General features: G+C 43.0%; 1 protein-coding gene across 2 annotated transcripts in view; it reads right to left on the bottom strand.

The window, feature by feature from the left end:
• Positions 1 to 2,190: 2,190 nt before the first annotated feature.
• The window catches only part of CHST8 (carbohydrate sulfotransferase 8), a 375,065-nt gene continuing 351,846 nt past the window's right edge, over positions 2,191 to 25,409 (bottom strand). Inside the window, exons 1-3 of one of the 2 annotated variants that reach the window (XM_040409427.1) lie at positions 11,975 to 12,038; positions 8,624 to 8,661; positions 2,191 to 3,679 (exon numbers count right to left, since the gene is read on the bottom strand). In XM_040409427.1, coding sequence (XP_040265361.1) covers positions 2,546 to 3,679; positions 8,624 to 8,661; positions 11,975 to 12,029 — 1,227 coding nt within the window. In that variant the 5' untranslated portion in view covers positions 12,030 to 12,038 and the 3' untranslated portion in view covers positions 2,191 to 2,545. Of the gene's footprint in view, positions 3,680 to 8,623; positions 8,662 to 11,974; positions 12,039 to 25,409 lie in introns of those variants that run through there. The other variant, XM_040409426.1, reaches the window with a different exon arrangement.

Below are 25,409 nucleotides of genomic sequence, written 5' to 3'. Positions count from 1 at the left end.
GTGTTCACGTCATGCATTTCACCCGGCGGAAAACTCGCTCGTGTGAAAGGGGCCTTAATCATGACAATTGCCCTGTCTAAAGGTGCTACAAATTACCTAACCAATTAGCGATGGCTCATTTCACAGCTAATCTCATCTTTTATGGCACATAATACTGTCCCCCGGATGTGCTGCCAGCAAACAATACATTTTTATTGGAACATATTTTGCAGGTTCATTGTTTACCGCCATACAGTGGGTAAAGACTTGGTTTGACAATCAGGCAATTATTGGGAACATTTGGTTCATTCCCAATAGTTGCCTGTGAAACGGCTTGTGTAAAAGGGCCTTGAATCTGCCTTCTGCTCAGGAGTAACACAAGACTGAAAGATCAGACTACACTCATAGAGATTGTTGTAGTCTGTAACCATGGAGACACATATGTCTGCACAAGAGCTGTATTTAAAAAAAAATATATAGTCTTGATCTTAAAATCTTCTTTTTACAAAGTGGTCTTAGATGCACAAGTGAAATGATTAAAATAAAAAGCTGAACTACAGGTGAAACTCAAAAAATTTGAATATCGTGCAAAAGTTCATTTATTTCATTAATGCAACTTTTTAAAAGGTGAAACTAATATATGAGATGGACTCATTACATCCAAAGTGAGATATTTCAAGCCTTTATTTGTTATAATTTGGATGATTATGGCTTACAGCTTATGAAAACCCCAAATTCACAATCTCAGAAAATTAGAATATTGTGAAAAGGTTGACTATTCTCGGCTCAGTGTCACACTCTAGTCAGCTAATTAATCCATACCCCCTAAGCAAAGGGGACCTGAGCCTTTAAATTGTCTCTCAGTCTGGTTCAGTAGGAATAACAAATCATGGGAAAGACTGCTGACCGGACAGTTGTGAAGAAAACCATCATTGACACCATCCATAAGGAGGGAACGCCTCAAAAAGTAATTGCAAAAGAAGTTGGATGTTCCCAAAGTGCTGTATCAAAGCACATTAATAGAAAGTTATGTGGAAGGGACAAGTGTGGAAGACAAAGGTGCACAAGCAGCAGGGATGACCGCAGCCTGGAGAGGACTGTCAGGAAAAGGCCATTCAAAAGTGTTAGGGACTTTCACAAGGAGTGAACTGAGGCTGGAGTTAGTGCATCAAGAGCCACCACACACAGACGGACCCTGGACATGGGCTTCAGATGTCGTATTCCTCTCGTCAAGCCTCTCCTGAACAAACAACGTCAGAAGTGTCTTACCTGGGCTAAAGAAAAGGTCCAAAGTCCTCTTTTCTGATAAGAGCAACTTTTGCATCTCATTTGGAAACCAAGGACCCAGAGTCTGGAGGAAGAATGGAGAGGCACACAATGCAAGATGCTTGAAGTCCAGTGTGAAGTTTCCACAGTCTGTGTTGATTTGGGGAGCCATGTTGTCTGCTGATGATGGTCCACTGTGCTTCATTAAGTCCAGAGTCAACGCAGCCATCTACCAGGAGATTTTGGAGCACTTCATGCTTCCTTCCGCAGACGAGCTTTATGGAGATGGTGACTTCATTTTCCAGCAGGACTTGGCACCTGCCCACACTGCCAAAACCTGGTTCAATGACCATGGGATTACTGTGCTTGATTGGCCAGCAAACTTGCCTGACCTGAACCCTATAGAGAATCTATGGGGCATTGCCAAGAGAAACATGAGCCCGAACAATGCAGAAGAGCTGAAGGCTGTAAGCATCCTGGTCTTCCGTAACACCTCAGCAGTGCCATAGGCTGATAGCATCCAGGCCACGCCGCACTGAGGGGCCCAAACCAAGTACTGAGTACATATGCATGATTAGACTTTTCAGAGGTCCTACATTTTTTGTATTTAACATCCTTTTTTTATTGATTTCATGTAATATTCAAAATTTCTGAGACTGTGCATTTGGGGTTTTCATAAACTGTAAGCCATAATCATCCAAATTATAACAAATAAAGGCTTGAGATATCTCGCTTTGCATGTAATGAGTCTCATATGTTAGTTTCACCTTTTAAGTTGCATTACTGAAATAAATTAACTTTTGCACGATATTCTAATTTTTCGAGTTTCACCTGTACATTCTTTCCCAGCATCAAACCCTTCACATGTACATAGTCAGTAAACCCCAATAAAATGGATCATGAAAAATTATCATACAATTCCATAGAAAAATCTAGCCCTTTTATTGTATTTTTAAAAACAATTTTATTTTTTGTAATCAGCAAAAATAAGATCTATACAATAGAGAATCTTAAATATTTTCTTTCAATCTCAGAGTAGAAAGAATTGGTTGAGGGAATTTGCAGGTGTGATGTCACTTTAAGTAATTAATCTGTGAGGTTTGCACCCCCTCCATGATCAATTGTTGTAGTGTAAACTGACTGTAAAGTGATAGCAAAATATCTGTGTAAAGTTCACATGTTAACAAAAATCTAAAAGGGTCATCTCTGAATCCAAATACTTCATCAGTTCACACGCTGTAGCACAATGCTGCCCCCAGTGGACGTTTTCTAGAAAACACATTCCCCATTTGACAAGTGATCAATACAAATCTTCAAATGGTTTAGAGTAATTGAACATTTGATAATCCATGTAATAAAAATCATAGGTACGCTGCCTTTCCAACGGGGACAACTGTGCAAAATATTGCTGTGTGATTTTACTAGTGGTCCTTTCCTCATTGGAATGTCTGTCTTTAAATCTGGGAAAAGTCAAGTTTTGGGGAGCCCCTATGAGGTGCAGAAGAAAATTAGCATCTTCCTCCATGCTCTCAAACTTCCCAATGAAGTCATAGTCTATCAAACATGGACTGCAAAGTTTGCTAATATGGTCCCAATGAATGTCCATGCCTACCGGTCTATGAACATCCAACAGGTACTGGATGAACTCTTTAAATTGTACCCCAGAGCCTGTCCTCAATGCTTCCTTTGTGGCATTTCGTCTGTATTTAGAAATGATAGCTTTCCCAAACACCGGATGATAGTAGTTATTTGCGTGCTCAAACTTGTCCCGGAAAGCGGAAACCAATCTCTCGAACGGTTCTCGGACGAAGATCATCTTCTTGTAGGTGTTAAGACGGTTGAAGATTCCCTTCCGGTCGAAGCTGTCCAACCTCTTCAAGTAGTTGCCGTAGTGAACGGTATTATGCTGGATATCCTTGGTGGAGGAAGCCAAGCCATTGAGAACCATTAATACCCGTTTCCAGTTGGAGCAACCGGCCTTGGGAACCTCACAGTAGAGTAACTTGTGCTTGTCTTCCACGAAGATTCGAGAGACGTGATAAGGGGTGATAATCCGCCTGCTACCGCTCTTGTACTTCAAGCAGATGTTGTGCATAAGCTTCTTACGTTGCCTTTGAACCTCATACAGCTTTCTCCACTTGCCGCTGCTGTCCTCGTAATCCAACGGCATGAGGTCCACGGCAGAACCGTTCAAGGGCATTAGAATGGGAGTCTCTTTCAATAGGAAATGCTTCCTCTTCTTCAAAAGCTTCTTCTCCGTATACATCTTATTGTCTCGCCTCAGAAAGATCATCTTTTTCTGCCTGCGACTTGCGCTGTGTAAACTAGCCGGGTACAGATAAGGAGGATACGACGGCACGTCTTGGTTTATGTTCAGGAGCTGTTTGGCAGCGGCTTCTATTGAAGTCCCATATTGATTGTTGGATGTACAGTCCTGTGAACAGAATAGAGAATTATTCAGGATTCGGCAGCACAATCGCTTACAAGACACACAGAAAAGAACATCGCTCATCTTGTCTGACAAATCTAAGCGCCGTGTCAGAGCGCACTGTGCTGTTATTTGTGTATTCACGATACGGGGCAAACAAATAGCTTCTTCTCATACAGAACTAAGCAGCTGCCCGGAATGACAGAATATGGGAAGACTGCATAAACAGACCAGAAGCAAATATATCCTGCAGCACCGGAACAAAGGCGGCCATGCTGCATTGTGATCTATGTATCTGGTCTACTCCGTCAGGGGTTTCAGGGAAAAACGCTGATGGCCTATCCTTGGTGGGGCCAGACTCACCCCGAAACGCAGGAGCTGGAGTAGAGTATGAGGCATTCCCACAATGTGAATAAACATTGCATGGGTTGTGGTGGCATTTTCTCATTGAAGATCGTTGGGGTTCAGACCCAACGATCCCACGTTGATGAACTATCCTTAGGTCAGACCGTCATTGTTTTCTTTTTCCTGTAAACCCCCTTTAATCCAGACTATAATGAAGATTTAGCAGACTCGCATTTAATACATCTTGGATCCCAATATTATTTATCCATTGTCTGATTGGGTGAATACGCACCGCCATACATGACTAGCGGAGGAAATATTCATGTACAGCGGCTGCCTACTGACACCCGTTGTGCAGATACTGTATTATTAAAGTGATTTCCGAGATTCTAATATTGATGACCAATGAGCAGGAGTTCAGGTCGCTTCACTGTGCATATTGCTGTACTGGGAGGGTTTCTATGCTTACCAGACCAGCCCCGGCCGCAGGACATGTCAGCCTGACTGGAAACCGAGCAAATCAGGTTTCTGACTCTGTGTCCAGTCCCAGAGTTTGGGCACATGCTTACGACTATGTATTTTGCGGATGATGTCCGTGTGATATCCGTATTGCATCTGTTGTAACAATGCCTATCCTTGTCCACAAAATGGACAATAATAGGGCTTGTTCTATCTTTTTTGCCGGGCCTACAGAGCGAACAGTAAATGGTGTGCTGTCCACATTTTTTGCAAACCCATTGAAATGAATTGGTCCACATCTGATCCGCAAAAGGGATCGGAAACAAAAAACGTTTGTGTGCATGTGCTCTTGGGGAGTGGATTTAAGACAGCTGTCTCCTATACCATGCCTGTGATTGCAGTTAGGGCCCATTAAGACGGCCGTAGTGCTTTGCGGATCCTCAAAACACGGATACCGGCCATGTGCTTTCCGCAATTTGCGGGCTGCAACCATAATAGAAAATGCCTATTCTTGTCCGCAATCGATTGCGGACGGCAAGGAATAACGTGTGCTGTCCGCATCTTTTGAGGGCCCATAGAAATGAATAGATCCGCAGACCTTCCGCAAAATTGCGGAATGGGTGCGGATCCGTTCATACGGCCGTGTGAATGAGCCCTTACTATGCTAGGTTCTATACTGCAAAACTTTATTCTGACATTTTTGATTAACCACTCGTGCTCTTCATTGACTGAGCTCTTTGCAGCTCCCTGTCCATTCTGTAAGGCCGGCTACTAGTGTGCCCATACCAGTATAAGTTATCAGCTGCACAGATGTATCCTGGGTCCCCAGCAGCCAAGTCCATCCTGCCTTGCAGCAGGCTTTGGTGAATACCTAGGGGTAGGCTTAGTGTCAGACTACACAGAGTGATTTTGGAAGGTTCACTGGCCGGATTGGGACTCCAGTACATCCCAACACACATCTTTAGGACAGGTCATCAATATCAGATTGGCTGGGGTTTGACTTCCTACAACCTCTCTGATCAGCTGTTTAAAAAGGCTGCAGCAATGTGGTGAGCCCCGCAGCCTTATCCTAAGGGCTCATTCAGATGGCCGTATTCTGTCTGCAAAAATGCGGATCTGTTTTTTTGCAGATTAGATGCAGGCCTATTAACTTCTATGGGGCCATTTTCTTCCATTCTACAGCTCCGAAAAACAAATAAAACATGTCCTATACAGCCGTCTGAATGAGCCCTAAGCCAGTGATGTCACTTTCATCGGTCATGTGGCCCAGGCACAGTTCGGTCCCATTCAAGTGAAGAGGGCTTAGCTGCAATACCAATCACATCCAGTATCCAATGGACAGCGCTGTGCTTTGTAAGCTACTAGGAGGCTGGACAGCTGTGACTTCTTCAAACAGTCGATTGGCGGGTGTATCCGGAGGGTGGGTCATCAATATTAGAACCTTGTAAAACCCCTTTAATTGGTGGGGTTAGAAGAGGCACCCTTACTCTATCTCAGCACCCATTCATGGCCTAAACATACTGTTCACTAGAGGTGGCATTGCGGTTCGCCCGGCAGTCGTTTCGTGCCGAACATGCGAACATATGGCGATATTCGCGCCCGCCATATTCTTTTACATTGTGAAGAACTTTGACCCATGACACATCCATTAGGTGGTACAGGACAGCCAATTGAGATGTTTCAGCACATGGACATACCCCCTACCTTATAAATAAACCCGATCTGGCCGCCATTTTACATTCAGTCTTTTGCCAGTGTAGGGAGAGGTTGCTGTGTGGAGCAGGGACAGACTGTTAGGGACACCAAACGCTAGCTAATAGGGCCACAAAAGTCATTTTAAGGACTGGTATAGGTGTGCTATCGATAGGTGCGATACACAGAGGGGTGCGATATACTTATAATATACTTTTCTAATGAGTCAAAAACACATAGATCTATATAGTGATCACCTGGAAGTCAGGGGCCTAAGGGCTGGGGGCTTACTAGGGCCATTTTTATATAGGGTAAGGTTCCGGACGAGGTCGCTCTTATCAGGGCGGGTGGTCTGTGGTTAGGCTATCAGGGCCAGAATAGCACCCCCCCGTAGGGCAATATCTTTGCCCACCCTGTCCTTCAATACCACATCATCATCTAGCCCAGAGATGGATGTTTTTTGCTTTCCCTCCCGGATTCATGGATGTGCACTGGAACCCCCCGGATTGTGGTAGGACATATGGTCTCTGATTTGGTGCCGCCGAGCATCTATGCTTTTTGCTTAACTTTAATAATTAGATTTATTTGTGCTGCGCTGCCAATAAAGAGAGAGGGGCGGAGGAGGGGCAGGCGCACTGCGCCACCACTGATAGGAGGACTTTTCATGGGTCCGGACTTTGTTAAGTAGCAGGCTACATATAGCGGCGCCCAGGGATCTCCCTGCACTTACTATTATTCCTGGGCGCTGCTCCGTTCGTCCGCTGTGGCCCAGAGACATCAGCTTCTCTCCTGGGCATTCCTTCTCCCTGGCTGTAGCGCTGTCCAATCGCAGCGCAGAACGGAGAGAAGGGAGAAGAAACGCCCAGGAGAGAAGCTGATGTCTCCTCCCCATTGCTCCAATCGTAGTAATTAGCATACGGAACAGGAGACTGGAACTGGGCCACATCGGGCGAACGGAGCGGCGCCCAGATATAATAGTAAGTGGAGGGAGATCCCTGGGCGCTGATCTATGTAGCCTGCTACTTAAAGTCCGAACCCATTAAAGGTCGTCTTTAACTTTTAATACAGGAGGCAGGTACCGGTAGCAGAATCACATAGCCGGCACCCTGCCTCTGACAGGGAGCTGCAATCAGCGGCAGTTAATCCCTCAGGTGCAGCACCTGAGGGGTTAACTGCAGCTGATCTGCTGCTGGCACCTGCCTTCCGTATTAAGGGGTAATTATCATTGGTGGCGCAGTGCGCCCCGCTCAGTATTAAAATCATTGGTGGCAGTGGCCACAGAGTCCCCTTCCCTTCTCATTGGTGACAGTGGCAGCTTCTGATCAGAGCCCCAGCAGTGTAATCCTGGGGCTCCGATCGGTTACCATGGCAGCCCGGACGAAGCCCTGGCTGCCATGGTAACCTCCCTGGCTGCCATGGTAACCTCCCTGCTGCTGTGTGTAATATGCACAGGGCAGCAGGGACAGTGTGAGGTCCTAGTCATCCTAATAGAGCTACAATTAGGGTGAATAAGACAAGGGATGAAAAGACCCCAGGTTCTAGCCCCATAAGGGGGGAAATAGTTATTAATTTAAAAGTAAAAAAAACAAAAAAAACAAACACCAATCTGTTAAGTATAAATCACCCCCTTTCCCAATTTTACATATAAAATATATAAACTATAAATAAATAAACATATCACATATCGCCACGTCTGAAAAATCCAAACTATTAAAATATTTAAAAAAATCTATACAGTGAATGCCGGAACAGAAAAAATAAATAAATAAAAACTGTGCGATTCGCCATTTTTTAAAATGCGGAATGCACGTGGCTTTTTTGGTGTTTTATTTTTTCCGAATGGTATCGAGTATCGCAACACTTTTTTTATGGTATCGCAACAACTCTACTCTGGAGTATATTACACAGTGTAAGCTAATGTAATGTATGTACACAGGGACTGCACCAGCAGAATAGTGAGTGCAGCTCTGGAGTATAATAAAGGACATGGACATGTATGTCATTGCTAGGGACAACACAGGTCTTTGCCTACATTATTATGTATGCAAAAATGTAGAATGTTCTATTTTATAACATTTTATAATCCTGTAATATAATGAAGTAACTGAATTAAACTGACCTCATTGGTGTTGTGTGGAAGCTGCAGTTTGTACTTCAGCCACTAGATAGAGCAGTGTTGCTTTCCCAAACTTTAAATAATCATTTCCAACAAAAAAAAATGAATTTGCAAATCAAAGAGGCTCGTCATTCTTTCAGCCTGCGCTTATATTTAAAACTGAAAACAACAGTTTATAAACCCAGAAACAGCAGCGACATAAACCAGTGGCAAAATGACCGAGAAATCCATTCTATTGGCTGAAATGAATTACTGAGAATGTCAGACGCTGCCCAAACATATATCCTCCATCACAGAGAACACGGTTGTAGCCGCAGAGTATTAGACATCAAACGTACCTTTTTGGGTTGGTGTAATGCAAACTCAAACTTGATGCCTGTAAGTAAAAGATATAAAGGAAGTTAATTAATGTCATTTTACGTTTTCCTTCCATCCATATTGTTACATATTCTCCAGTAATAGCAACTGAAAGCGCGTGGCTTTTCTGCATATCTATGTTATTTATATTGTCAGCGTATTCCATAAGCTGTATACAGATTGTAATCAAAATGCTATTATAGTGTAAGGGGAAACTCCACAAATATTTTGACCCCTTGATGGTTGTAGCCAAGTCTAAGGGCCCATTTACACGTCCGCTTCCGCAATTTTGCAAAACAGGTGCGGACCCATTCATTTTCAATGGGGCCGGAATGTGCAGTCCGCATCCGCACTTCCGTTCCGCAAAAAAATAGAACATGTCCTATTCTTGTCTGGCATTTTCTATGAGAGTTTCGGTGATGTGCAGTCCGCAAAATGCAAAACGCACATTGCCGGTGTCCGTGTTTTACGGATCCGCAAAACACATACGGACGTGTGAATGGACCCTAAATCACAAAAAGAGCTTCAAGCAGGGGTCTTAAAGGGGTTGTCTAATGAAAAATATTCTATGGTTTTCACACCAGCAGCTGGATATGAATACTTTTGTAATTGTTTGTAAGTTAAAATTTAGCATAGCCTCTATCATATAGCGCCACCTACTGTTTATTTTTTTCTTATTTCTTGGTCCGGCTCACTGAGATGGCCGCACATGCTCAGTTTCATCCTGGAGAGTGCTGCAGCAGAAAGGACCCCCCCCCCCCCCTTGGCTGCAGCAGAAGGGACACCCCCTAATGACCTGCCAGCTTGAGATAAATCTAGCAGAGTAATGAATGGATCTCTGGATCCATGGGAGGTACAGGGCTGCTTCTAGCTTTGTATCAAGAGACCGTCATGTACTATATGATATCGTATTTTCCTTTTTGTTTTTTTTATTAATCATGGGATAACCCCTTTAAGATATGTCCTCCCCAGCATCAGGGCAGTACAGGAGGTAGTACTCCACCCAAATACCAGGACACCTGCCACCGTACAAGTAAAGGAGTTCTCATGTCAATGAGCAATGGCATATTACTAAGGACCCCTATGAAGATGAGGGGGGTTAAGACCCCTTCAAGAATTCCAAATCAACCTAATTTTCGTGCTGCTGAATGCATGGAGGGGCATAGGGGCTGGTATGGCACCAAACCTGGTCCAATACACTGCGAGGCAGGAACACCGCCCTATTCACATTACTCAATAGAACAATGTAACATTTAGCACAAAGATAAAACAGATATAAAAGAGAAAACAATCGGTCAATGATGAGCAGAAGAACGGAGGCAATTCCAGTAAATACCGTTCAAAATAAAATAAAGCAAATCGACTGGGAGCCGCTGCGAATATTTGTATTTTCATGTCATTAATTTTATGACAGCAGCGAGCTCAGCTGCAAGGACTGAACATTTCCATTCATTGTCAGGAATATCAACATGTGCAAGATGGAAATTTACATATGTAAATATGTATCATTTCACCAAATGGCTAAATGGATTAAAGGGAAGCTGAGCAAACACCATGTCCAGGGAGAGAGGCAGAAAAGATAGAAGCCGCCTGGTTAATCAAGATTCACAGCTACAAGAACAGATGAGTTAAAGGGACACCCCGGGGACCGCTGTCCAGGCTACCAATGGTCAACACTAATCCCTGTTCATTTCAATGGAGACAAACCAAACGTGTCCACCTTTCCAGTGAAACCAGGGACCACAAAAAGTCAGAATCCAATATACTCCCGTTAACACTGCAGACAGCAACGCCTTCCCTTCCCCTTAAAGAGTATGTCCACTCCTTTAGGGCCCTTGCACACGACCGTATGCCCTCCGAGACATATGGTCTGTGAGCGAGCCATATGTCCCAGGGCGGCATTGATCGTGCACACGAGAGTACACAGCATTATAGATTACACTGATGCTGTGCACGTCGGGCCGCCCGCAGGACTATTGTCCCGCATTCATATGATCTTATAAGTGTGGGACAATAGCCCCGCGGGCGGCCCGATGCGCACAACATCATTGTAATCTATGATGCTGTGTACTTCTGTGTGCATGATCAAGGCCGCTCCGGGACATATGGCCGCTCACGGACCGAATGTCTCGGAGGTCATACGGTCGTGTGCAAGGGACCTTACTATGAAGAATAAATCAGCTATGCAAATAGTCTTAAAGGGGTAACCCACCTGGGACATTTATGGCATATCGATAGGACATGCCATAAATATCCAATAGGTGTCATCCCTCCTCTAGGACCCGCTCCCATCTCTAAGTGAATGCAGAGCACACAGCACATGTGCAGCCATCATTTATTCTCCGCCCTGGGATTAGCAAAATAGCAGTGAATAGAAGGGCGACTGCATAAGTGCAACTTGCTCTCCATTCACTGGAAATAAGCAGAGCGCTGCCTCGGAGCAGTGAATGGAGAGGACAACGAGCATGCGTGTTCACAGTGGGGCCCCGTTTGTGACATAGGAGCAGGTCCCAGAAGCTGGATCCACACCTATCTGACATTTATGGCATAAATGTCCCACATGGGAATACCCCTTTAATAACAATCTACCAGTTTGTAACCATGGAAACACATAAGCCAGCATATGAGCTGCAGACACAGACTACAAACAATCCCTGTGTAGTCTGATCCTGCAGCCATACTGTCTCCTCACTGTCTGTTACAAAAAAATCTACAAAAACAAAACAAAAAACACATATATCTGCACTATTTATCTCAGGGGTTTTTTGTGCGTTTTTTTATTGTGGATTTTCTGTTTATGTTAACAACCACATTGAAGTTTAAGGACAAGTTTTCCGCGTGGGTGCAATGCGTGAAGCGAATGCATGGCACCTGCACTGAATATAGGGAAAAGCACCAGCCTATGTGCGCTCCCAGGGTCCCGGCCACCAGAGAGGCTGACACTTTTTCCTATAGTGTGCAAGCACGACCACCACTGATGGATGGCAGGGTGGTCTGTAACCATGGAAACAAGCAGTGTATAATGTGATGGAAAAATCAAAGGAAGCAACATGGACAATCACAATACATTAGTAAGTGCCTTGTATTAACTTTGTCTACAAGATAAATGCCACTTGCTGATGTGAGAGGACCCCTTTAATCCATAGCTACACATAGGTCTGTATAGGAACGGCCCAGGGAGAAAAGGGTGACTGTCCGGCTTACACCCAGATGGAGCCTGTGCTCGCCCCCATCTTTCTAATACTATGTAATGCATCCACCTTACCCCCGCTCCCAGAGCACAGATTGGGAGGTGAAAGTCAGAGAAAGTGCTGCCACAAAGAATTCATTACCTGGGAAATTTTTCAACTCGTGTAACATGCTAAGATCATCATTTCCTCGGTGCATATTCGCAGGGACAACATAAATTACCACCTCTCCTCCACGCTCTGTGATCGGATTACCTCACATGGAAAATGAGGCAAAATGTATTTTTAGCAGCGCACAGACGCGGCGGCGGCTACACTGGGGAATAACCTCCTCATTGTCCGTCGCCTGTGATCGGCGAGGTGAACGCTTACAGCTCGTGGACAGGAGGAGCGCAAATACTGGAAATTGTCGCTTTAAAAATTATAAAGTCCCTGTGGTCAAAAAGACGGCACCGAGGAGGGTCCCTGAAAAAGCCAGTGCAAGTCTATGAATGTCTCCTGGGGGAATATATACTGATGGTGACCACACTGGGGTTATAGAACCGCTTACCCAAAAACTGGGCCCTCTGGATAGATATTGCTGAAGAGATGCGGCATAATCGTCATTACAAGGGGGTGCCAGGAGTTACCAGGAGAGGTGACAGGTCCTCCTGACATGTCCGCTTTAGTAACTTGCATTCCCCATGTAATAACAATTCTGGAACATCTATTCTTATGACTCCATGTTGTGCCATTCCTTTATTATTCATGTTAGAATATATGAATTAATTACTAGCAGTTTACAATGAAGGTCCAGATGGGTGTTACCAGTTGAGGGTGTGTTCTTGCACTGTCTGACACTAGCCAATCAGGGCTGCCAGCGTCAGACTGTGCAGGGACACACCCCCAAATGGTAACATAACATCCATTTTGACCTTCATTGTAAACTGCTAGTTAGTCATTCATAACTTCTAGCAGGAATAATAATGGCACAACACAGGGTCAGAAGAATAAATGCTCCACAATTGGTATTACATGGGGAATGCAGACTGTCAGGAGCGGTGACGGCTGTCACAGGGTTTGCATGTAGTCTGTAGCCATATACATAGGTCTGCACAGGAGCCGTATACGCAGAATGTTAGGAGATTTGTAGCAATCGTTGCTAGAGTACCTACCCTACCTTGTCTGTCTTCCTGCGGTGTTAGTGCTTTCTATAACGTATCTTTGTGTCTACAGCCAGGAATTAGATTTACAGGGTGTATTGTTTGGAAGTCACCAGAAATCATTCATATTAAAAGCCCCTTGTCGAGCATTTCAAGTGGCGCACTTTGCAGCGACTGCCGGATGATTGCGTCCTGCACCCTGCAATTACTTAAGGTACAGACGAGCTCTGAGCCGGGCTAATTGTCCTGCGTCCTCCCTTTGGACCGATGTCGGTTTGTATTGTTCCCGTCTCTCGCGAACACCCTTTGCCCTTGATTGGAGAGCACTCTATGGGTCCTCAGACAGATGCTTCCTCTTCCTCCAGACAGCGGGCGCTCACCACAGACATGTCACCTCAGCTTGCCGCCGAGCAACATCTTCAAGTGGCCTGAACTCAGACTGCAAAATGACATCGCCGAGATCTCCTCTAATGAAATCTCAGATTAATATTCCACAGGATCCTTGACATTCTCAGCATCTAAATCCTTGAGTGAGGGCGCAGCATGGCAGGGGATTGTAAATTCTATTAGCAGGAGCCCAATGGGCACAGACAGGCCTCATGGAGGCCATTATATCCACCTTGTACACGGAGGAGCTTGATTTAAAGGGGTGACCATGTTGTCATGTCGCCAGACTTCAGGAACGGGAGAAGCATTATTATGGATTTATGAAAATGAATTCACAAGGAGAAGTGGAGTAGTTGTCTATAGAAACCACTTAATGCAGTGTTTTCATCCTCTACCTCAGAAAATGAGCTGGAATCTAATAATCGGCTGCTATCACCAACGCCCCTCTATTGTGTTAGCGGTTTTTTAAATTTCCAGCTTTGGCTTATGACATCTCCACAGGTGTAACTTAAAGCTCCTTGGCCCCAATGCATATTCCGTAACATGGCCTCCGCCTGCCATGTGCCGCTTAAAGGGTTTATTTTACCAGAATCATTGTATTGAAACAGGTTGACCTGCGACATGTATGCATGTCGGGCACAAGCTGGAAGTCTTGGTCCCATCCCCACCTGTGGCTTTAGGTCTGAGAAAACGGAACTTTTATTGAATGCAAAAGAGTTTCTAGGAGCAATGGGGGCGTTGCCATTACTCCTAGAGGCTCTGTTCTCCCGGCTGCTGCCGCGCCGCCTGTACTTCGATTGACAGACCCAGGCAGTGTAAATGTCATCACGCATGTCCCTGGCTTAATCCGAGTCTCATGCCTTTGCCATGCGCATCAGTACCCAGCGCAGGCGCAGTACAGAGGTGAACTGCCGGCGAGTCTCTCTCCTGTACAGCACCTGCGCCGGATATTAAAGCGCGAGACTAGGAGCAGTCAGGGCTAGGTGTGATTACTAGTGTTGAGCGAACTTGTGTTTTAAGTTCGGCGTCTAAAGTTCGGGTTATCGAAGAATCGCGTTATGGATTCCGCTACCACGGACCAAGTTATGGTTCGTGGTAGCGGAATCCATAACGCGATTCTTCGATAACCCGAACTTTAGAAGCCGAACTTAAAACACAAGTTCGCTCAACACTACTGATTACGTGTACACTGCCTGGTCCTGTTCATCGAAGGTGGTTGACTGGAGCCTCTTGGAGTAACAGCAACGCCCCTGTTGCTCCTAGAGGCCCATTTGCATATATTAAAAGGTCAGTTTTCCTAGAAATAAAGCCACAGATGGCGATGGGACCAAGACTGTCAGATTCTGTCTCACTACAATGATTCTGGTGATAGAGGCCCTTTAAACAGGTCAATGCATTTTACCTAAAACAGTGCCTGTTCTAATGCACAACGAGCGCCATTCAAGGTTTATTGGACTGAAGGAGAAGTGAGTACTTGTCTAGCGTTGCTAGTCCTATAGACTTTGAATGGAGAGGCAGCGGGCATATGCGACCTTTAAATGGGGGACGTTGGACTCACATTCTTGTGATTGGTAAGGGTGCCAGCGATAAGACACTAATTCACTGTCTTGTGGATAGGTGATAGGTGTTAATTTTCGTACAACCCCTTTAATGCTGGGGTCTTCATACTGTATATATCCCCACAGGCACCAATGTCCCTGTTATGGTTGATGCCCCTGCACCCACTAAATCAATGCCCCCCATACCTACATCTGTATATACAATTTTCAGATGTTGCTGATGTAAGCAGACAGCTTCCTTGATTCTCTCCAGGGAACCTTTTGCTTTCGGCTTCACTCATTTTCATGGCTTTTCTACAATAGCAGTTGTGTTACTAATATAAAATCCATCCTCACATCAGGGAGCGGCGGGCACTGTGTGCTTTCCTAAAGGTGGCCGGTGTAAATTATTTTTACAACCAAGTCATCCAGTAATTAGAACATAATATAACACTCGCAGGTTTGGTATTTGCAGAGAAAACCCATTTCTTGGAGCAAACAAACTCGCTAAAGGACACGTTCCACAGATGAGGATTTAAAATGTCACAGAGGCGGCTGGACAGTCGTATTAACAAGTCCCACTAATAAAAAAAATACATTCTGCGGAACGGACACAGAGAGCTAGGGAGAAGATATCCTCATCTGTGAGGTCCCAGCAATACAAGAGACATCACATTGGACTCTTATACTGTGTGTGTGTGTATATATATATATATATATATATATATATATATAAATATATTTTGAAGATAAGTGTTTCCTTTCCCTTTTGTATTTTGTTTATAAATATATGTGTGTGTTGCCTTTCCCTTTTGTTTGTCATTAGGCCTGAGGGAGACTCCTGTTCGTCCTTCCCTTTGGAGGAACAGGTAGACTCAGTCCTGACATTAGTTCCAGGGTTCTATAGGGTGAGATACACACATATATATATATATATATATATATATAATGCTCCAGTGCCTCATATATACTGGGTATAAGCAAAGGGGAGATTAAGCGGCCTAAACATGCCCAACTGTGCCCCATAACCATTCCACCCACTACCAGCATTCACTACGATCTGTAAAACGACATAATATACAATATGACTACAGTCATCCTAACCTGCTCATGTACTAGAAATTTACAGATGGTTAGCAACCCCGTCCAGCGCCAGAGATGCTACACTTCAAGGATGAATTTTCAAGTGAGTCGCCAATAGAGGGCGCTTGCGTATAATATATTGCTCCTGCACTGATCTCTACAATCAGAGGGTCAGGTCTGTCTTTCAGAGTGAGTGCAGCTGTCAATCAAATTGGGGGCATCGGCATGCGACCCCATAGGCAGCACAGTCCACAGTGTCCTATGAAACTACTTTGGTGTAATAGGGGTTGTTTGGTGGGGTACATATTTAGAAAATGGGAAGAATGGCCAAAAATGAAAAATACATGGTCAATACTAACCTTCACTGATCTCCTGTCACTGCTGGTCCAATGCTTACCAGATCCTGCCGGTCTCTACTTCCTGGTCCAGTCTTGACACACAGGAAACACGCACTCAGACCAACCACTGGCCGAGTCTCCTCACTGCTGTGGCCAGTGACTGGCAGAGTGGGCATCCTCTGCTATTTCCTCTGTGTGTGGAGCCCAGTACAGGAAGTGGGAGAGCGGCAGGAACGTCGCATACATGTGAGGGGTCTGTGAGGAGGTGTAATGCTCCTTTAATCCATTCTGCCCCTTATCTAAGAAATATTATCGGCCAAAGAACCCCTTTAAAGGGGTTCTTTGGAAATAGAGAGTTTTTAGCAAGAGCCCTCAGCCTGCGTCCTCTAAACAGAAGATTCATACTTACCTGCTCCCCGCAGTCTCCACTGTGTCCATAATGTCAGTTCCTGAATTTTTGACATCCAGTGCAGCATCGGTATGATCACATACTCCACAGCAGCCAGTAACTGGCTTCAGCAGTGACATGGCCACAAGCAGCATGTCACCGCTGAAGCCAATCACTGGCTGCAGCAGAGCATGTGATATGGGCATGCTTCACCGGATGTCAACATTTCAGGAACCGGAATTATGGACACAGAGGAGGCAATGCGGAGTACCGGAGCTGCGGGGAGCAGGCAAGTATGAATCTTCTGTTTATAGGACGCAGGCTGAGGGCACTTGGTAAAAAATTATTATTCCCAGAGAACCTTTTTAAGCAATGATCTCTGGAGACAAACTCTTCAACGACTGGCTCCAGAGGAGGCACAGAGAACGCTCCTCCACTTATTTAGAAGATAATGAACCTACAACATATTATGGACCTGCTTGTAATGCAATACCCCCAATATTACAGCCCATGTATAATATGCAATAAAGTCATTCTTACGGATTAACGCGGGCTGCCATAGCATTAGAAAGACACCCAGTAACAAGACCAATGAAACCTGCTTTATACTAGGCGACAGGCACCTTGGACAGCGGCTGGCAGCCCTATACTTGTCTGCCTGGAGCTGGAGGCACTTTCTCGCACCTCTCTAGTGTCTTACTAGAACACAATAAGAGGGCGCTGCAAGCATGAAATTCATTAGGACAGAAAAATAATTGCTCAGTGGCTTTCCCAGCAACCCTCTGGACCGTTACATGAGCCGCGTTAATAGTGATGTAATCTGTGCGACCAGCAGCTAATTATCAGTAAGAAGACATCTCCAGAGAGGACAATGCAGAGGCTGTAACCTCCCGAGCATTTCATCTACGCCTGGATTATCAGATATAGGACACAACATGCACATTTGTCTTTCTGACTGGACTCCATTCAGCTGCTGGAAAGAAGGAACAGAAGCAGATGACTGGGACTACAACTGGGACTACTGGGAAAAACTACTGGGAAAATATACAGCATGAAGACAATGAGTAGGAAAAGAGAGAATCTGTGCCATGTAGTTCATATCTTCCCAACGATCAGCAGTCTCATATCATAAAGTTAAGAGAATGAATGCAAAATATTTTATTTTTATATTTTACCTATTACAAATGCATTCTTGTACATAGGAGGCAGTATTATTGTAGTTATATTCTTGTACATAGGAGGCAGTATTATAGTAGTTATATTCTTGTACATAGGAGCAGTATTATTGTAGTTATATTCTTGTACATAGGAGGCAGTATTATAGTAGTTATATTCTTGTACATAGGAGACAGTATTATAGTAGTTATATTCTTGTACATAGGATGAAGTATTATAGTAGTTATATTCTTGTACATAGGAGGCAGTATTATTGTAGTTATATTCTTGTACATAGGAGGCAGTATTATAGTAGTTATATTCTTGTACATAGGAGACAGTATTATAGTAGTTATATTCTTGTACATAGGAGACAGTATTATAGTAGTTATATTCTTGTACATAGGATGAAGTATTATAGTAGTTATATTCTTGTACATAGGAGGCAGTATTATTGTAGTTATATTCTTGTACATAGGAGGCAGTATTATAGTAGTTATATTCTTGTACATAGGAGGCAGTATTATAGTACTAATATTCTTGTACATAGGAGGCAGTATTATAGTAGTTATATTCTTGTACATAGGAGGTAGTATTATAGTAGTTATATTCTTGTACATAGGAGGCAGTATTATAATAGTTATATTCTTGTACATAGGAACAGTATTATAGTAGTTATATTCTTGTACATAGGAGCAGTATTATAGTAGTTATATTCTTGTACACAGGAGCAGTATTATAGTAGTTATATTCTTGTACACAGGAGCAGTATTATAGTAGTTATATTCTTATACATAGGAGCAGTATTATAGTAGTTATATTCTTGTACATAGGGGGCAGTATTATAGTAGTTATATTCTTGTACATAGGAGGTAGTATTATAATAGTTATATTCTTGTACATAGGAACAGTATTATAGTAGTTATATTCTAGTACATAGGAGCAGTATTATAATAGTTATATTCTTGTACATATGGGGAGTATTATAGTAGATATATTCTTGTACATAGGAGCAGTATTATAGTAGTTATATTCTTGTACATAGGAGCAGTATTATAGTAGTTATATTCTTGTATAAGGAGCAGTATTATAGTAGCATTTAATTTTTGATGGTCTTTTATTTACAACAAGTAGCTAAAATGAGAGGGTGGTAGTAAAGGACACAAGAGTTACAGGGTCCTGTGTTTAATTTCCTGGCAGAAACAAATCCAACTAATAAATGCAACCAGTGGTGATATTGATTTAGAGTAGAATACTCCCAATCACACAGTTCCTGATCTACAATGCACTGGGCAGAGGACTCCCACTCTATAATGCAGAAATCATTGCAGACAGCTTAACCGATGACATTAGAATAAGCACAGACTGCAAGAGAAAGCCATTACTATGTCGTCGAGTCCATGCCATGAGGATTTGCATTCCATACTGAAACGTGACAGAGCATAGAGCATAACGGATTATGGAGATGTGCATCCACAACAAGGACATTATAAACTGGCATGGACAGGCACAAAACAGCATCCAAAAGATCTATGAGCAAACCTCTTAAAGAGCTCCTGTCAATTTGTTTCAAACTTTGCACTATAAAGACAGAATTCCCTGCAAAGGCAAAATAAAAAGTAATTATAGCAAGCATCTAATCATCAGTACACTGAGCCAACTCAGCTCTGCTGAATGGTGGAGAGACCTCACAAAAGTGAGGGCAAAGGGGTGAGCAGTGTTCATACCCATGATCAGCACTTCAAGAACCCTCCCCTCTGGTCTGAATGACAGCTGCAGCATCCAACCAGAAGATAACTACAGCCGTCACTCAGATAAGAAGGGCAATAAAGCAAATGAGTGCAGAGAGCACCTCAGAGTGAGGGGCCGTCCTCTGGGAGCTTGTACCAGCAGAACCTGGCAGACTAAAAGTTCATATTATAGTAGTTATATTCTTGTACATAGGAGGCAGTATTATAGTAGTTATATTCTTGTACATAGGAGCAGTATTATAGCAGTTATATTCTTGTACATAGGAGGCAGTATTATAGTAGTTATATTCTTGTACATAGGAGGCAGTATTATAGTAGTTATATTCTTGTACATAGGAGGCAGTATTATAGCAGTTATATTCTTGTACATAGGAGGCAGTATTATAGTAGTTATATTCTTGTACATAGGAGGCAGTATTATAGTAGTTATATTCTTGTACATAGGAGGCAGTATTATAGTAGTTATATTATTGTACATAGCAGTATTATAGTAGTTATATTCTTGTACATAGGAGGCAGTATTATAGTAGTTATATTCTTGTACATAGGAGCAGTATTATAGTAGTTATATTCTTGTACATAGGAGGCAGTATTATAGTTGTTATATTCTTGTACATAGGAGGCAGTATTATAGTAGTTATATTCTTGTACATAGGAGGCAGTATTATAGTAGTTATATTCTTGTACATAGGAGGCAGTATTATAGTAGTTATATTCTTGTACATAGGAGGCAGTATTATAGTAGTTATATTCTTGTACATAGGAGGTAGTATTATAGTAGTTATATTCTTGTACATAGGAGGCAGTATTATAGTAGTTATATTCTTGTACATAGGAGGTAGTATTATAGTAGTTATATTCTTGTACATAGGAGGCAGTATTATAGTTGTTATATTCTTGTACATAGGAGGCAGTATTATAGTAGTTATATTCTTGTACATAGGAGGCAGTATTATAGTAGTAATATTCTTGTACATAGGAGGTAGTATTATAGTAGTTATATTCTTGTACATAGGAGGCAGTATTATAGTAGTTATATTCTTGTACATAGGAGGTAGTATTATAGTAGTTATATTCTTGTACATAGGAGGTAGTATTATAGTAGTTATATTCTTGTACATACACTGCGTGCAGAATTATTAGGCAAATGAGTATTTTGACCACATCATCCTCTTTATGCATGTTGTCTTACTCCAAGCTGTATAGGCTCGAAAGCCTACTACCAATTACGCATATTAGGTGATGTGCATCTCTGTAATGAGAAGGGGTGTGGTCTAATGACATCAACACCCTATATCAGGTGTGCATAATTATTAGGCAACTTCCTTTCCTTTGGCAAAATGGGTCAAAAGAAGGACTTGACAGGCTCAGAAAAGTCAAAAATAGTGAGATATCTTGCAGAGGGATGCAGCACTCTTAAAATTGCAAAGCTTCTGAAGCGTGATCGTCAAACAATCAAGCGTTTCATTCAAAATAGTCAACAGGGTCGCAAGAAGCGTGTGGAAAAACCAAGGCGCAAAATAACTGCCCATGAACTGAGAAAAGTCAAGCGTGCAGCTGCCAAGATGCCACTTGCCACCAGTTTGGCCATATTTCAGAGCTGCAACATCACTGGAGTGCCCAAAAGCACAAGGTGTGCAATACTCAGAGACATGGCCAAGGTAAGAAAGGCTGAAAGATGACCACCACTGAACAAGACACACAAGCTGAAACGTCAAGACTGGGCCAAGAAATATCTCAAGACTGATTTTTCTAAGGTTTTATGGACTGATGAAATGAGAGTGAGTCTTGATGGGCCAGATGGATGGGCCCGTGGCTGGATTGGTAAAGGGCAGAGAGCTCCAGTCCGACTCAGACGCCAGCAAGGTGGAGGTGGAGTACTGGTTTGGGCTGGTATCATCAAAGATGAGCTTGTGGGGCCTTTTCGGGTTGAGGATGGAGTCAAGCTCAACTCCCAGTCCTACTGCCAGTTTCTGGAAGACACCTTCTTCAAGCAGTGGTACAGGAAGAAGTCTGCATCCTTCAAGAAAAACATGATTTTCATGCAGGACAATGCTCCATCACACGCGTCCAAGTACTCCACAGCGTGGCTGGCAAGAAAGGGTATAAAAGAAGAAAATCTAATGACATGGCCTCCTTGTTCACCTGATCTGAACCCCATTGAGAACCTGTGGTCCATCATCAAATGTGAGATTTACAAGGAGGGAAAACAGTACACCTCTCTGAACAGTGTCTGGGAGGCTGTGGTTGCTGCTGCGCGCAATGTTGATGGTGAACAGATCAAAACACTGACAGAATCCATGGATGGCAGGCTTTTGAGTGTCCTTGCAAAGAAAGGTGGCTATATTGGTCACTGATTTGTTTTTGTTTTGTTTTTGAATGTCAGAAATGTATATTTGTGAATGTTGAGATGTTATATTGGTTTCACTGGTAAAAATAAATAATTGAAATGGGTATATATTTGTTTTTTGTTAAGTTGCCTAATAATTATGCACTGTAATAGTCACCTGCACACACAGATATCCCCCTAAAATAGCTAAAACTAAAAACAAACTAAAAACTACTTCCAAAAATATTCAGCTTTGATATTAATGAGTTTTTTGGGTTCATTGAGAACATGGTTGTTGTTCAATAATAAAATTAATCCTCAAAAATACAACTTGCCTAATAATTCTGCACTCCCTGTAGGAGTAGTATTATAGTAGTTATATTCTTGTACATAGGAGGCAGTATTATAGTAGTTATATTCTTGTACATAAGAGGCAGTATTATAGTAGTTATATTCTTGTACATAGGAGGCAGTATTATAGTAGTTATATTCTTGTACATAGGAGGCAGTATTATAGTAGTTAGATTCTTGTACATAGGAGGTAGTATTATAGTAGTTATATTCTTGTACATAGGAGTAGTATTATAGTAGTTATATTCTTGTACATAGGAGGCAGTATTATAGTAGTTATATTCTTGTACATAGGAGCAGTATTATAGTAGTTATATTCTTGTACATAGGAGGCAGTATTATAGTAGTTATATTCTTGTACATAGGAGCAGTATTATAGTAGTTATATTCTTGTACATAGGAGTAGTATTATAGTAGTTATATTCTTGTACATAGGAGGTAGTATTATAGTAGTTATATTCTTGTACATAGCAGTAGTATTATAGTAGTTATATTCTTGTACATAGGAGGCAGTGTTATAGTAGCTATATTCTTGTAGATTCTGATTTTCCCAGCCTGTAGCTAGCACTGTTAGCAGATATTTTTTTTTTATGGTCAAAACTGCTCACAGACTCCCTTTTATGACTAGGCAGAGCATTCCTGTTCATTTGTAGAGATAACTATGCAGCTGTATAGCTACAGCTACATAGTCCTCTCTTTCCTCTCCCTGCATTTATCAGTTTGATCAATGGACAGAGGAAATAGGAAGTTACAGCCAGGACAACTTCCACTGCCCTCCACCAGGGCATCTAACCGCCCTAGGCCCAAGATCACCAGAGATTCTTACATTAACACCTCCGCTGTCTTAGATCAAAGATACTGTAATTAACTCCCACACTGCCCTAGGACACCATGGAACTTTCACCACCCATGGCCAGCGGAATTAGCTACCAGACTGTCCTAGACAACCAGGTTTACTAGTATTAACCCCTCTACTGCCATAGACCACCAGGGATTCTGAAATTTTCCTTGTCCTAGGTCATGAGGGATGCTGATAAGACCTTTACTGCTACAGACCACTAGGCATACAGACATTAAACGCTACACTGCTCTAGACCACCAGAGCTGTAGACAATCATTTTCACTGCTGTGTAATGCTGTTCACCTGGATGCTAATAATTAACACTTAAATGATTCGGTTCTGTAATGTCCCGCTCAGTAGTTACAGAAACTTAGAGGAAAAACTGGTGACAGTCACAACTTGCACAACATTGTTCGAAAAGTTTGCAATGCGGTAGCAAAGGGGTCAGCAACCTCTGGCACTCCAGCTGTTGTAAAACTACAACTCCCAGCATGCTTTATTTACTTCTGTGGGAGTTTGAGAACAGCCAAGCAAGTGTGCATGCTGGGAGTAGTAGTTTCACCACACCTGGAGTGCCGAAGGTTGCCGATCCCTACGGTAGCATGTAGTGTCCTCCCTGACCTATAGTCAATGCACTGATTCATTGTAACCATGTTGAAAGCAACGCAGCCATGGTATATGAATACAACCCAACCACCATACTAAGGGAACACAAAGGGCAGGCAATCCCGCTGCTGTGGCTGTATCGCATGCCTGAAGTTTACAAATCTATGTCAAATTTTTAGTTTACTTAATGCAAAGCAGTCAATCAAAGACAACAACCTTCCCCACCCCCTCCCCAAAAACCTCTACAACCCTGAAACAACAGGCATCTGATCATCTCTGCAAAACCAACCAACAAGCTGCCATCCCCTTGTTTTCTCCAGATGGTAAGCGCAGTGTTCACACTAATTAATATTATCACTGGTTAACTGGCCCCGCCGCCCTGTCGATCAGCTGACAAGGCATTGACTGTGCCTTAGTACACAGCGAAAGCTTGACTCAGCCGGGCTAATTGAGAGCCAGGAGCAGAGAGTCACGTCATGCCGAGAGTTTTGCAATATAATTGGAAAACAAATTAAAGAAGTAGTGGGAGGTGTCGCTACGGGGATTTGTGTATTTCATAGATTTTTAATAACTGTTCCAGTGCTATTTCATTATAAATAATGGAGCTCCCCCACACTTTATCATTGAATAAATATGCTATTCTCCTTTGAATAATGCAGGGTGGCTAATTATGAATTTTGATACGTAAATCAGCAGCACGGCGTAGAAGGCATATAACAATTTAGACTGCGTCCTACAGCATTCAGACCACAACTTTGGTTTTGTTGCTTCGTTCCCCAGTGCAAGCTTTTAAAATCTGAAATTTATGGCCCCATGTCCAGTTTTATCAACCCCTCGCCTCGTTTCGGAGATTCATCTCTTGTATTCGCTGCGCCGAGCGATTACACACAGTAATTATTCATGATGGCTTCAAAGAGATAACTAATTTCATTTGTCTTTCCTTTCTCATGTTGGATGTGGGCAATAAGCCCAACAGGGTTCCTTTACAAAAGCGAAACACATTTCTTGACAATCAAGAAGGGAAAAAAATAAAACTAAAGGCAAGCTTTGCAACAGTTGGAAGTTAAAAGTCTTGTTCTCTCTAGTGGTAGTGGTAGTGGTGGTGGTGGTGGTGGTGGTGGTGGTGGTGGGGGGTAATGGTCTAGACTTCCTATGTATGCTGGATGTAGTCCACACGTCATCAGTGACGGACGGCTTCTTCTAATACAAACTTACTTTACTGTTCGCAATTGCTCCTGAAGATTTGTAGGGTTACACCTATAATGTTGAGTGCATTAGTAGGGAGAGTTTATTAAAGGGCATCTGTCAGCAGTTTTGTCCCTATGACACTGGCTGACCTGTTACATGTGCGCTTGGCAGCTGAAGACGTGTGTTGGTCCCATGTTAATTTTTCTCAGCGATGCGGACACATATGAAGTTTTTTTTAAGCAAATGAGCTGCTAGGAGCAACGGGGGTGTTACCATTACACCTAGATGCTCTGCTCTCTCTGCAACTGCGCTCCCTCTGCACTTTCATTGGCAGGGCCAGGTGTGGTGACGTTTACACTGCCTGATCCTGTCAAAGTGCAGAGGGCGCGGCAGTTGCAGAGAGAGAAGAACGTCTAGGTGTAATGCTAACGCCCCCGTTGCTCCTAGAGGCTCATTTGCATATATTAAACATCGTTTTTCTC

Source organism: Bufo bufo, chromosome 10, assembly GCF_905171765.1.
Source record: "Bufo bufo chromosome 10, aBufBuf1.1, whole genome shotgun sequence".
NCBI classification, from domain to species: domain Eukaryota; kingdom Metazoa; phylum Chordata; class Amphibia; order Anura; family Bufonidae; genus Bufo; species Bufo bufo.
The sequence above is the reverse complement of the archived record's forward strand: the minus strand, read 5'-3'. Positions and strand labels throughout refer to the sequence as shown.